Source organism: Daphnia magna, linkage group LG8, assembly GCF_020631705.1.
Source record: "Daphnia magna isolate NIES linkage group LG8, ASM2063170v1.1, whole genome shotgun sequence".
Taxonomy (NCBI): Eukaryota; Metazoa; Arthropoda; class Branchiopoda; order Diplostraca; family Daphniidae; genus Daphnia; species Daphnia magna.
In genome coordinates, this window is record NC_059189.1 from 607741 (window position 1) to 621711 (window position 13971).

The 13971-nt window shown below is 40.6% G+C and overlaps 2 protein-coding genes across 2 annotated transcripts; one reads left to right on the forward strand and one right to left on the reverse strand.

Annotated features, from left to right (window-relative positions):
• Positions 1-1890: 1890 nt before the first annotated feature.
• LOC116929826 (flocculation protein FLO11) lies at positions 1891-4265 on the reverse strand. Its single transcript, XM_032937186.2, has 2 exons — positions 2687-4265; positions 1891-2544 (listed from the first exon to the last, which is right to left on the reverse strand). Exons 1-2 carry the CDS (start codon positions 4263-4265, stop codon positions 2456-2458), a joined length of 1668 nt encoding a protein of 555 aa, XP_032793077.1. The 3' UTR covers positions 1891-2455.
• A 333-nt stretch (positions 4266-4598) lies between these two features.
• Positions 4599-13922, forward strand: LOC116929827 (microspherule protein 1). The gene is given in 17 exon segments (XM_032937188.2): positions 4599-4739; positions 4804-4860; positions 4942-5007; positions 5256-5601; positions 8423-8706; positions 8772-9001; positions 11786-11921; positions 11985-12109; positions 12164-12270; positions 12334-12441; positions 12508-12567; positions 12569-12727; positions 12789-12927; positions 12999-13125; positions 13192-13348; positions 13418-13633; positions 13706-13922. Coding segments are annotated over 12 exon segments (1521 nt in total). The 5' UTR covers positions 4599-4739; positions 4804-4860; positions 4942-5007; positions 5256-5601; positions 8423-8706; positions 8772-8904; the 3' UTR covers positions 13796-13922.
• The last annotated feature ends 49 nt before the right edge of the window (positions 13923-13971 follow it).

A 13971-nucleotide genomic window follows, 5' to 3' on the forward strand; every position in this document is an offset into this window, starting at 1 on the left:
TAGTATAAGATCTATTTAGAATGACAGGATTTAATTATTATCTCTAAGATTGGAATGACCATCTCTCATGACACACATGTTTTAAATGAAATGAAAATGAATGTTAAAGTAAAATTACATTTTAAGTCTGTGTTTTTACCATTTTTTTTTTACAAGCAAACATTCCAGTGAATTAAACTTTCTTTTCTGGTTTTATTCAATAGGTCCCATTCCCAGCAAAACATGAAAACTTCCTTAACATTTTAAGGTCCATTTGCATCCCAAAATGGAACTACTCTTTCAAAGGTAAAGTTAGTTTTGTTTCGTTTCGTTTCGATCTATTTGTAACGATCGAACTTTGTCGGCTTACAACAAAAACTAGCTTGAGGTACTTACCCATGTTTCAGCATCATTGCGTGCATCCGTGAACAGCTTTTTGCAGAAATCTTTGTCAGAATCCGGCTTACATGAAACGTTAGTGTGCGAAGATGTAATATGCTTTGGTTCACTTTTTAGTAGCTTTTTTCGTTTACTCATGGACAAGTAGTCAAGAGTGTAAACGGCATATCTTGCCAAATCGTAAAATAAGATTAGCACGTTAGCATGGCTGCTCCGAACTGCTATAATGTTGTGAACTTCTGGTAGTTCCATAACTAATGAAGGTGTCAAGATTAAAGGTGGCTGCCGATCTAGATAGCTTTCCTAGAAAAAAAAAAGAAACGCGAAAAAGAAATTATAACAACAGAGTCTAGATTTCGGGAGTACCTTGATTGTGTATAATTTTCAGTTGTGCATGGTGTTGTTAGGTTTTAGTCGATTCCTGTATCAAAAAGAAAGGAAATGTGGGTTGAGAATCGTGAAAGTTAGCTGCAGTGTTACGAAAACTTTTCTTAAATTATCCTGTCCCTCTGTCTCTGGCCCTTTCGAAACAATCAGAGCGAAACGTAAACATGCCTGTGTATCTTGTCCAAACCTCTAGTCCTTGATCTGGACCATCACTTCCAATTCGAAATGGTCAATTTTCCAACCACAGTAACAAGTTATCCGATCCTTTTTGGTCAATGCCGAATGTGCTCACAATAATGTATTTGGCATTCATCATTAGACCCTGGAAGATCTTCACGTCTTGTCACGTAGACTCCGTGGACTACGTGACTTAAAAGAATTTCAAGAAACCGTCTGCAAAATTTAACTTGTAGTAGATAAAGTTGAGCTCGCCCTGTCCATTTACTATGTAGGTACCCGCACGTGACAACCGGATTTTACATTTTAAAAAATGTATATATACTTATAGGGTAAAATTTAGAAATAACCGTGGACTTATACAGACATTAAACAGCTTTTGAAGGCTTCTCTTTAAGCATGAGAAAATGAAGCAATCATAGACTTAATAGGAGTCCTTAAGACTGGATTCAAGGCACGTTTAGACTCAAACTTGTTTTGGCTGTTCTGTAAAAGTATTATCGGTTAACTATAGCTACTCGGTACTCGCTCCATTCTCGTATAGGTAACCATAATTTTATCTTTGTAAAATATATTCACCAAACTAATATTTCAAATCGGGTACCAGTTCTGACGGATAGACATTAATCCGTCTCTTCTCGTGATTCTCTTGAATTCTGAGGGAGATAAACAATTATTCCGACATGTTGCTGATGAATTGGATACAAATGCATGCGGCAAGGACGCTATCACCTAGGATTTGGCTCGTGCTGCAGCTTAAAATAAAATAATCCATTTGTGGAACATGAGCAAAAGTAGGTCTGGTGGCAATTAAACGACAATCCCACAAAGGTAAATGTTACGGTTGATGTGATTATAAAATCGGGTTTTATAAAAAGGCTTTGAATTGTCAAGCGTGTAAATTCGTGTATGCAATTGGAAACATTTTATGGAGCTGTGTTTTTCAGATTACATTCTAATTTAAATTTTATTTCATTACAAACAAGATAGTACATGTAACACGACGAGAGCCAAAAACGTCAAATGGCGATCAAGGATAACCATCGCGCTTCAAAAACAAGAACTGGATTGTGCGGGGATGAATCCGGGTGACTTTACCCGTTGGCGATTGCCTCCACGTAGGCAAAATTACACATCCACTGCCAAATTAAAAAAAAAGGGGGCTGCTGCATGCAACTTTCAAATCTATCATGGAACATTTTCACACAAAAAAAGGAAAAGAAAAAAGGGGGGTCCGACACGTATTTAGTTAAATGAAGAAATCTTTGGTTTGAGCTCATTTTGGCATTCGAATCAGACTGCCTTATTATATCTTTTGTCTGAATTCAGGACTGGGGTGGTGTAATAATTACTCTTTAGCTCTATGTTTCAAAATAACTTTAATTAATAATAATAATTAACAATGAACTTTCGAAACGTGGTAAGCTGAACAAGAAGAAGCCGAAATAGAAGAAACACAACGCCATGCAAGAGACGTCAATTTCTGTCCATCTTGATTAAGGAGACGTGACCGTCAGGTAACATTGTTTTCCATGTCGACTTCTTGCAAATATTCGTTTATTCGCCTGGAAGGCTCCGACTTTCGAAGTATGGGGATAACATCTAAATCGTAAAAATCGACACTTAACTTATTAATTATGCCACGCGAATTATAAACTCTAGCGTACTACAACTAGTTTTCTAATCAGATACTACATTTTTCATTTAAAAGGTATGAAAACGAAAACAAGTCCCTAAAATTCACCTTGAAGATAAATTTCGTCGAGGATGGCGTCTGGCGATTTTCTGTCCCAACCTTCACGTTTCCAGGCGTCATCATTCTTGACGCAGAGCCGGAGGAATTTGAGCCAATTGAGGCGAACGTCGGAGCTCTTGGCTGGAACAATGTCGGCCTTCTTCAATATTCTGGCTAGAATTTCTTCGACCGAAGCTTCCGGATGACCCAAATTCAACAATCTTCTCTTGCCTAGAAGAACTTGCAAGACGAGGATTAATCGACGACGGAAGTTTTCCGTGGCTGGGGAGGCCGGTGATAGGATCTCGGTCAGAGACATTCGATTGAAAACGGTCGTCGGACTTGGCGAAGCTAAATCCAATGGCTCGTTTTGACTCTTGTTCTCCGTCAGAGTGAAAGGTGCTGGAAGAGAGATCTTTCGTTTGATTGACGTTGACGACCCGTTATTCGTGTTAGCAGGAGTGGCCAATGCATTGACAGCTAGATTGAGCGGAGACGAAGGAGCTGAATGATTGATCACGAGTCGGGGACTATCTGGTGGTGACATTGAATCATCCGATTGCTTTCTTCGTTTGCACAATTCCAGCGGGTAATCCTGAAAGGCAGGTGGCGATTCCGTTTCCCTTTTGGTGATTGTTCCGGCTGGCCGTAGGCTTATAAGCGGCGGAGGTGGAGGTAATTGACTTGATGGTGATTTTTTAAATTGTGGTGGCGTTTTTGACGTTGTGACAGGTTGGGCTGATTTCCCCGCCGATTGCGCTGTTGTTTTTGCTGCTGTTTGTTGCGGTAATGGCCTTTGTTGCGACACCGTCGGAACCGGTTTGACTTGTGGCAAAAGCTTCACCGTCATGGGTGGCAACATCAATTCCGACTTTGAACGAGAGGTTGGTGCTGGACTGTTGATGGCTACGATCCATCCGCTGGCCATGTGAAGGTACTTGCGTGGTTTGCTCTGCAATTGCAGATAACGCCGCGCTTGTGACGCTTCCAACAATTTCGTGTACACGAACGCTTGGCTGTCGTGCAAGGGACTGTCGAGCCAAAAAGCTGTCGCCACCAGCGGACGAGGACCGCGAGGTTGGTTGTTGAACCAAATCTGTACAGGGAACGGCCGCTTGGCAGGCACTGGTTGGAAAATGTCCAGATGGTCGGCTGATAGTGATCGCTTCAGGATGGGCTTGACGCTGGCCAACTTGACTGCGTTTGACTGACGGGCTGTCGTCTTGACGTCCGTTCTCTTATTGCCATTGGTTTGCTGGTGGCTGCTGACTAGGGCCGGACCCGAAGAGGAGCTTGTAGTCGTCGTGATGGCTGATGAACTCCGGCTAGATTCGGATGCGGACGACTTTTGAGCAGTCACTGCGGCCGGATGATGCGCGAAGCGACACATTGCGTTAGCCAGCACATGCTTGCCATTAGCGGAGATGGGCGGTGTTTGCGGCTGCAAGGGAGGGGCGAAAAAAACGGGCCGTCTGTGGATGACGGTGAATTTTGTGGGGCCCGATGGAAAATTGCCAAGTTCGCTGCGGATTCTCGATTGGGCTGTCGTCATTTTAGCCGTTACGGCGGTTACGGTGCGCTGCTCCATACCTCGCTGGAATTAGGTGAGAAAACAATTAAAAGAATGAGAAAGAATCTTGTTAACGGGACCCCTGCGCGTTATTCGTTTTTTTTTTTTTGGTTTTTTTTTTTTGTTTTCTTATCACGATAGCAGCAGCCTCTCGATATCTTTCATTCTTTATCTCGTGAATACGTAATTGTGGAGATAGCATGAGTTTAAAAACTTTGAATCTTGATGCTGTAACGTGTTGCGGGATAAAAGCGCGACGGCTCTGTCATCCATTATTTACTTTAAAAAAAAATTCAATTCTACAGGTAGAAAAACCAGGTGGGAAATGATGGACAAAAATGGGATCAACACATCGGCCGGATAACTAAAAGACAATGTCGTTAAAAGACGTACCTCTTATGCGTTTATGGACAATGGCTGATGATGAGGCATGAAGATCGTACGTGGAATGAGCTCGGGGTCTCGTTGGCTTCTGCAGAAACAAGATAGTAAGTCATGAATTTCATCTGTCTCATCAGCATTATCCTTATCATTTTTTTTTTTATCTACATGGTAGTGCCACAACAGACTTACGAGCCATGGACTGGCTGATATCCTGATGTTGAATCTGCTGGTAAACTTTATTTATTTGTCCTTCTTTCAACTTTAAACTAAATGATCCGTTCTCCGGCCTCATAATCTGGGTCATCGTCAGTGCCCTTGCATCACCATCCATTCAACCGTTTTACCAGGACGACCACCTGCGATACGTGTCCAGCAGGTCAGCATGATTTTTTTCCCATCAACAATCCAGTTCGTTCGATTTGAAATGTTGTGTTGGCCAGTGCGGATTCTCTCAAGGGTAAATGTTATATCCCCATTCGACGACAAAATACGTCAACAAAGTACCCCCAAAACATTTGTTTGTTGTTGAAATAGCAGACATTCAATTGTATTTGGGCCATACGTGTCCACTAGACATACGACTTACTCTTCCATTTTTCTTTCCTTTTTTTTTTTTATCTTTAGAAACGATTCCAACAATTCGAGGCCAGTATTTTTCATCCGCCTGGGTATACACAGCAATGTGCTTGGTGACAGGAACACCTGTCTTCCAACTGCATTTCACCATATATGTATAGGATAGGATACCTGTTGCAATCTTGGGGGTCATCAGAAGCTCCTATTAGTACCCAATACTCTTGCCATTGGCTAAATGGACAACAGCTTCTGCTATCACCATGGGCTGTCTCTACTTCACTCTCATCCCTGTTGTTGTTAATCAACATCTCGTCCTCCCTCTAGCGATTCAGCATCTACACAACTCCCGAAGTCGTCCCATTACGTCGGCAACGGCAATCTACCTGCTGCAATGGTAAGTCATCTCTCCTCTTTATTTGTTATTGCCATTTTCTTATGCACTGACGTTGTTGTCGTTCTGGGGATATCCATGTTTGTCTTTCTCTAATGACGGTTAACTGATGATTACGCAAACAATTCGATTCGAACGGCCTCTGCTGCGTCCTGCGTGGATGACAACAATTTCGCACGCGGAACAGAGTAGGGACACGTGATAGGTTCGATACGCCGTTGTTTTCACGTAGACTCGCGCCTTTAATCTTTAGGAAATGATCAATCAATAAAACGCCTACCTTAATTGTTGATGGATGAGAATCCGGACAGTGTTGCTGACGGTTGCAATGCATTAACTTCCATGAGATATCAAACATGTTCTGCACGAAGTAAAAAAATTCTCCAGCGTCTTATACTAGTCGTTCTGTGTGTTTGTGGAGAGTTTTTGTTTCATTCTCAGAAACCTGATTATTGCACGGCATAAACTATTCTGTAGCACTGGATTTCTTTCACTTCTTGAACGTCGTTCGGTGGTTTGCGTGTTTTTAAGGAGAACCCCACGAAGAACCGGTTTTGCGCGTTTGTTGCTTGAACTTGTTTTTGTTTTCTTTCTTTTTTTGTTTTTTGTTTTTGTTTTTCTTAAATAATACCCGTGCATTCATATGGCTTTGCTTAATTATTTTTTTTTTAAATCTTTACCACCGCTTTGATTATTGATACGGATGTTTTCTTTCATTTTCTTTCAGTTTTTTTTTTAACCTTTTGTTGCTTTTTTTTTTGCCTATTTAGACAAATTAGAGGCAGGTTTTTTGTTTGTTTTCCTTTCCTGTTTATTTATGACACCAGATCTTGAAAATTTGGAAGTCTTGCAGCAATATCACCTTGATTTCGAAGCAGGCTTTGCAGTTGGTACCGTTTTTTTTTTATCCTTCAAGTTTAAACGACGAGTTACTTGATCCCGTCCTCACATTTTTCTTCCATATATTCAGCCATTATCTTTTTTTTTTTTTAATATACTGTATATATTATACACATAATTTTTTCGACCATACCAGTTTATATGCCACATCGAGACAAATGAGGCGTATACCATTCCTTAGGAAACAGGTTGCATATCGAGTCTTGCCTATAGTACGTCCGTCAATATCATCGTCTCAAAAATCAGTGAAATTTCACAAGACCCTTATGCATCGTTTTATGGATATCTTGACAATCAAAAAATGATTTGGATTTTCTTACTGAACAGGTCCAATCCTGATTGTATATTCGTTCGTTGGGTATAGATGATCGATAGGCGTTTTTTTTTAAGTATTGCTTGTATAATTTCTCTTTGAAAATTCTAGAAACATCAAATGCGTTTCAGTTGTAAATCAATGCCTGTGATCTCATAAATAGGATGTTACTTTTTTGGGTAAAGCAGACTTGTGCGACTTTGAACCAATTGTAGCAAATCAGGAGATGTAAACCAATGCGCTTTGCTGCGGGTGTAAGTGCTTTCAAGCGTAGTAGAAAGCCATTGGCATTGAAAGTACCTCACAAAGAAATTGAGTGATATTTTTGGACACGACAGCAGCATCGATTGGATTCTCGGAAAGGGATAGCAAAAGTGAAAAGACCCCCATGATCCCATTATATTGATGTTTAATTCGCGATTTTTTCAGCTCAAACTATTTAAAAAACAAGTTGTCTGGAACGAAAATGATTAGTTACCCAAACGAGATCATTTAATAGTCGTTTATCTTCTTATTGCCAATGTCAATCTATGTGTACCTAAGATATTCCCACAATCTAATGTAGAACAGAAAGATAGCGTCGTATCGTGTATATTATAGATGATGTTCTTATAGATTGTTTCGCAAGATGCACCAATTTCCTTTTCACGCGTTTGGCAAATTAAAGTTGAAGGACCAGTTTAGATTCAGTGTTCCAAAAGTTCATGTTGTTCAAATGCCTCATTTACATTTTGTGGCTTTTCCACCCACCCCCTTTTTTAAGCGTTTCTTTCGGTGAACGAAAATTCTTCGAGGGCGTAAACTGGTTGCTTATCGTATTCAGTTCATAGAATTTCATTAATGGCTACTAATTGAACATGAAAAAAACGAAAAAACAAAAACATCTGGCCTAGAGGGAGAAAGGGCACGCGCGCATTAACAAGCACAAATGACGGTTCTTTCCCGTTCCATAAGTAAAGTTGCCTATGACCCGTCCTGATTGACGATCTAATTGTAATCTGAAATCCTTAAATCGCGAGGGAACAATTTAGACAAGTCAAACGAGTTCCAAAAGTCCCATGGTCCAAAATCTTGTCCTTGGTCGTTTATAAATTTGGTGAAAAGCGACATGTAGTACGTATTTGCAAAGACTCTGTAGTCCTACGACCACTACGTTCAAGATAGTCGTTGAAAAATGGCTACACAATGAAAAGAAAGCAAAACAACAAATAATAATGACCGTATTATTCTATTTCTGTCCTACATCCTTCTCTCTTGATTGATACCGACTGTCGTGTATATTTATTTTGCTGGCTGAATTTGCGCTACGGCAATGCTGAGACACTGTAAGAACCTATCATTTTCGTTGTCAGTAGTACAGGTTTTATGCTGGTTTTCCTTACACTTAATTCTTGTATTTGGGTTAAACAGGGCGATTGAAATTTTACGCGCGTAACCGACATTTAATGTTTCAGTTAAACCAATTTGGTTTAAGCTCAATCTGCTTAGGATGTTTGGCACCATCACCATGAATCCAAATAGTCCCATCGCTATAACACCAGTCCCGCCCATCTGATCGATTAAAAATTATGTCTATTGCCAAGGATAGCTTAGATCTGTTTCATTCTGAAGGTCGTGAAAAATGATGGGGAGATATCAGTAGCTGATGGCCTTTCTTAAAAATAACAGCACAAAAAACTGCTGACCCAGCAGCTTTATCCAACTGAATGACGACGCTATTTATTATCGAAAGGAAAAAGGTAACGAATGGGGCACAAAGAGAAAATGAAATGCCCTGGACTGACGACGTGGTGTAGCACAGCTTTGTCGTATAGGAGAGTTTATTGTAAACAAAATCCAACTCGTTGAATCAAACGAATAAAGAAAGCAAACAAGTTGGAAGCTTCCCAAGAACAGTAGGAAAACTCGATGACCCTTGGCATTATGTTATGGATGATGATTTTGACTAAATTATACAAAGATTTGTAAATGGCAGGATAAAGCGAAAGAGCGAACCCGTTCGGTGGCGTCCGTGTTGACTGACAGGCGTCGTACCGTACAGTTAAACCTGTTATAGGCAGGTATTGCTGATGGCCGTATGGTAATCTTTTCGAATGGATGGACAACAAGTGGACGCGTGCTACAGATCCACGTACGCACAAGATCGAAAAGAGCCAGCAGGAGGAAAACTTGGGCAAACCTCACGCTCAGGTGGGTCTAAAATTCAATTAAAAACAATTGCTCAAAGTCCTTCATTAAAGGTGACCTCGAGCTTCGAAGATGAAGAAATTGAAGTCGTTACTTTCGATGGTGACCGATGAGGCGGCGGTACATCATCAAAAGCTAACAGTCATAATAATAACAAGGGTGCGGTCTTGTTTTACTGAAACATTCAAATGCCCGTGGCCTAAAAAAAAAAACAATTGGTTATTACTGAACAAAAACAGCTTTCTTTGGAAGATTCTGCAACAACAAAAAACCAGTTGTTATAGGCTATACGCGTTCGATCCAGCTATTTTCCACTTTTCTTACCAAAGATTTCGTTGAAAGTATGCCATCGCTGTATGCACACAAAGCCCCTATATGGAAGATCATGGATGTATCTCGTACAAAAAAAAAAAAAGAGATAAAAAAAAACTTTCCAATGGCAACGAGTCCCAAAAAAAATGGCAAGAAACAGCATGTCTAATTGTTGTGATAAAAGCCAAAACATGCAATGTTAAACGTTGGCTACACCTTTCCCAATACTTAATCTTTCCAGTAGTTTGTTTCGTTCTCGGACCTGTTGTAACATTATACTTGCGTCTTTTTTTTTTTTTTCTAGGTAATTACAGATTTTAGGCCGTCATTTTGTTTGTTTACTGTTTGGAAAATTTCCAACACGGCCGCAACTATTATGCAAGACGGGTCTCGTAATCTACAGTTCCATGCAACCGTATGTGTACAGCGATCCCGTGACGTGTCGCAACATGTGTTGTCACACACTTCATATTTATGGCCTGAAGTAATAACTCTACATCTGGGATGACGAAACTGTTTGTACAAATCAGTCAGTAACTAAACGAGAACAAAACAATTGCATCGCGAATTAAATTTTATTCGTATCTGCCATTCGGTGCACATTTTCAAAACAGAGACAGAAGTGAGACAACTTTTAGCAACAAGACGAGAAATTGTGAAGTAAAATTCAGGTTACGTTAGTGCATATTTATAACTTTTTTTTCCTTCACTTTTTAAATTGATTTTACGCGTCGCGTTGCTTGTTATGCAGTGGAGAGAAAGTTTCTTTTTGCCTCGTCAAGATGGTTGTCAATACCTATCCGAGGGTTGCAGACGCACCGTTAGTAACAATTAACTGTTTCCAAGACACAGGTGAAAAAAAAAAAAACCAGACCAACCAGCTACTCGGACTTGAAAGTTGACACTCATCATTATTCATGGCAATCGGCTATGATAAATACATACCGTCTGTCTGCCACAATATTTAACATGTAGGCTAGCATGTATGGGTGCGTTGCTATTATACCCAAGGATTTTAGATATAACTGGTGTAGGAATAAGAATTTCCCATATATAGTGTTTGTGTTTATTAACTTGATCCTAAATCGCCTTCATCTATACCGTCGGCCCATTCATCACTGTAACAAAAGTTTTACGTTTCGCTAGAAAAACTGTTTGGCCGAAATTATTCGGTCGGACTTTGTAGCTGTTTCCTTAATTACATATTCTCCTGTATGACAAAATGTTATTTAAAAAATAATTATTATTATTCCACGATCCCTATTCTTACATGCATCTTTGCTATCGCTGATTGCCAATCTCGCATTGTCGATAACCGAACGCCTTAAACGGATCTAGAAGGATAGGTTTCTAAAATTGAATTGTTGTGTTTTTACGGCTGGCTACTTTCATTTTCTAGGAACAATCAAGAACAAATGAACTTTCGTCTGTCTTGGCCATGGGTGACCACTATTCCGGAAAACGCTTTTGAACGACAAATATTATCAGTTGTTCATTCATCACGGCCGCCTTCGAGATACGTACTGTATAAGGCCAGTAGGCCTATGCATGGTTCTCTGGTTATGTAACATAAAAAAAAACGTAAACGATCTACGATGACTGACTTTTATCTAGCATTTTTGTAACCTACGTATGTTGAGGGCAAACGTGGCTTATCTTTGAGCTTTGACTCATAGGGACTGGCTTTAAACTGATGTGTGGTTTCATTGACATGACGAACTTTTGCCCTAGCTTAAGGAAATGTGAGAACTTAAGAAATTGGTTGCAACGGAGCGCTGATAAACTCACTTTAGATGGCATTAATTGTTGGCCAGACGATGACTGCGTAAAAACCCGATACAGATTACGTATCAAAGCTAAAATAAAAGCCACTTTACAATAATGCATTTGCGTCGCGATATGTGCGTTGCGATGAATCTTGCCTGATAACCTGCTAATCAGATATCACGCGTTTGTGAAATCTTAATCTGTCACTATCGTCTGCGGCGCAGTGTTGTTCAAATTTTAAAGATTATAACGCATCAAAACATTCGGAATACCGGATTTACTATTTTTTTAGACCTACTGTGATATGCCAACTCTTAAAGCGTATTGTTAAATTTTCTCAAAAACCAGTAAGAGAAAAAAGAAAACCCCGAAAAAATGTGCGCACTTGTTGCGTAGAGAACAGGAACCATTTCACAAAGGCAAAATTTCGCAGAATACAATCTGAAATTAAATAATAATATTCGATTTCTACGCCGTTACAAAATACTTTCTATCCGCGTACGCAACAAATTTCTTTCAAGTAGTTTGGGGAGCACCGCTAGGTGGCGAACGTAGCAAGAATACAAGATTTTTGCATCCGGATTTCTCGTCAGCCCGCCAGAGGGTGAGAAAAGCGGCGAAAGCATTTTGTCGGGTGGCTGTCGTCTGTACCGCAATTTCTGATTGTGTTTTTGTCTTTTCATTGTTTCGCGCGTTTCTCCGAAACAGAAGCTGTCGTCAACATGGATTCTATTGCAACGCTCACTCCGAAACCAGGTTCAGAAGTTGATACTGAGCTAGAGGAGGAGATCCAAGGAGGAATGGCGGGACCCTCAAGTCTGAGTGCCCAGCATCAAAGACGAAGGTTTGATAATGACAGTCTACTGAACGACAGTACCATATAGCTAATACCTAAGTTGCGTACTAGTTCAACTCGTTCGATTAAACGGAGAAAGTTTGACGATGAACTGGTCGAATCGAGTCTCAATATGGGGGGTTCAGCTTTAACCCCTATCCCTGTACGTGGCACACGAAGCCGATTTTCAATCAGTGGTGAGTTTTCTAAAAAGTCTTGCTGGTATTGAATACTGTCTAACCATAACACAGTTGATGAAGGAATCACTTCAAGTTCAACAGTTGTACCTTCAAATAGCATGGTGAACTTGCCTTCCATTTTGCAAGAATCAAGAAGGAAAGCTAGTAAAGTCAAACAGGTAAATTAAAATGGGTTTTGCATTTTGAATAAGAGCATGAAAATAATTGAAATATTCTTGTAGGCTTTTCGAAGACCCAGGAGACCCAGGGCATCTCAGCCAACAGCAACGAAAGATCTTGGCCGTTGGAAACCAACAGATGATCTTTCACTTATCACAGCAGTGCAGCAGGTAGCATTTTACAAAACACTAAACATGAAACACTACCAATCAAAACATTCTCTTGGATGGTTTCAGACAGGAGATTTACTTGCAGTTCACAGAGGTGTGAAATTCTCATGTCACTTCACCCTTAACCGAAATCACCGAACGTTGGTATGCTCTCCTTTACGACAAATCCGTCTCACGCTTGGCCTTGGCCGCTTTGAGAAACTTGCATCCCCAAACTGTGGCGTCCGTTCAATCTAAAGCACTGTACACTAAAGTCGAAGAACAATTATTAGCCACCACATCGTCGGTAAGAGATTGGCCTCCATGATTTCTATTATTCATTTTCTAAACCAGATTACTCCATGTAGACGAGTCAACCAACATTGGAAACCTTTGAAAAACTTCTCCAAGACAATGCAACCGTTTTTCACCCGGCTCGTACGGCTCAAGCTCTTCAAGCCCATTGGCAACTTATGAAGCAATATCACTTGCTACCTGATCAATCTGGTAAGTTCGTGGTTCCCTTTTTTAATGTGTCAAGCAGGAGGGAATCAAAACTTGGAATTTTCTCTATCAAGTTCAACCGCTCCCGAAGAGTGACCATGTAGTATCATTTACGGATGCCGATGAATTACTACGCGATTCCGAATTAGCTAGCACTGAGCGTGATGAAGTTCTTGAAGCCGAACTGGCCCAAAACGATCGGTAATGCGTACATGCTGAATTCTGTTTCTCGCTGCTGTAACATTCAGGCTCACATTGAAATTTTAGACTGGCTAAAACGGAGATTAAACAATTGGAGAACGAGGTCGGACGCTGGCAAGTCCTCGTCGAAGCAGTAACAGGTATCAGTCCTCCAGATTTCGATGCCCAGACACTTGCCGTGCTCCGTGGAAGGCTTGTTCGTTATCTGATGCGTTCCAGAGAGGTGAAAGATATTTACCGAATTTGAATAGTTTTCAATGGAATTTACTATGTAAAAGCTTCGTTTTCCTAGGTTACATTTGGTCGAACAACAGCCGGAGGAACTGTCGACATTGATTTGTCCTTGGAAGGTCCAGCGTGGAAGATCTCAAGACGCCAGGGTGTTCTCAAACTGAGAGCTTCGGGTGAATTCCTTATTAGTAACGAAGGGCGCCGACCATTCTTTGTCGACGGTAAACCTGTCCTACCCGGCAGCCGTAACAAATTGTCTAACAATTGTGTCTTAGAGGTAACTGTCGATTTCGCTTTCTTTGGTTGTTTGTCTTATTGTTGCTCATCCGATTGTGTTCATTGATTACAGATTGCCGGACTGAAATTTGTGTTCCTCGTCAATCAAGAGTTAATCAATGCTATCCGCACCGAAGCTGCTCGGGGTAACGCCCCGATTTGATAAACAAATCGCATACGAACAAAAAGAGCAAGAATTGCAACAGCTTCCGACGCTTCCTTCACCAGACTCTGTTAATTCGATGCGATTCGCTAGCCGTGCAATGTAATACAAGTTGTGAATTCCCGTATATCGACGCGGCACAGCGAAATTTGGTAATTAGTCACTGGAACATCTTT

Coding starts and splice junctions, on each gene's coding strand:
- LOC116929826 (XM_032937186.2), bottom strand. CDS start 4,265: ATGGAGCAGCGCACCGTAACCGCCGTAACGGCTAAAATGACGACAGCC. Junction 2,545..2,686: donor CGACGAAATTTATCTTCAAG/GTGAATTTTAGG, acceptor TTTACGATTTAG/ATGTTATCCCCATACTTCGA.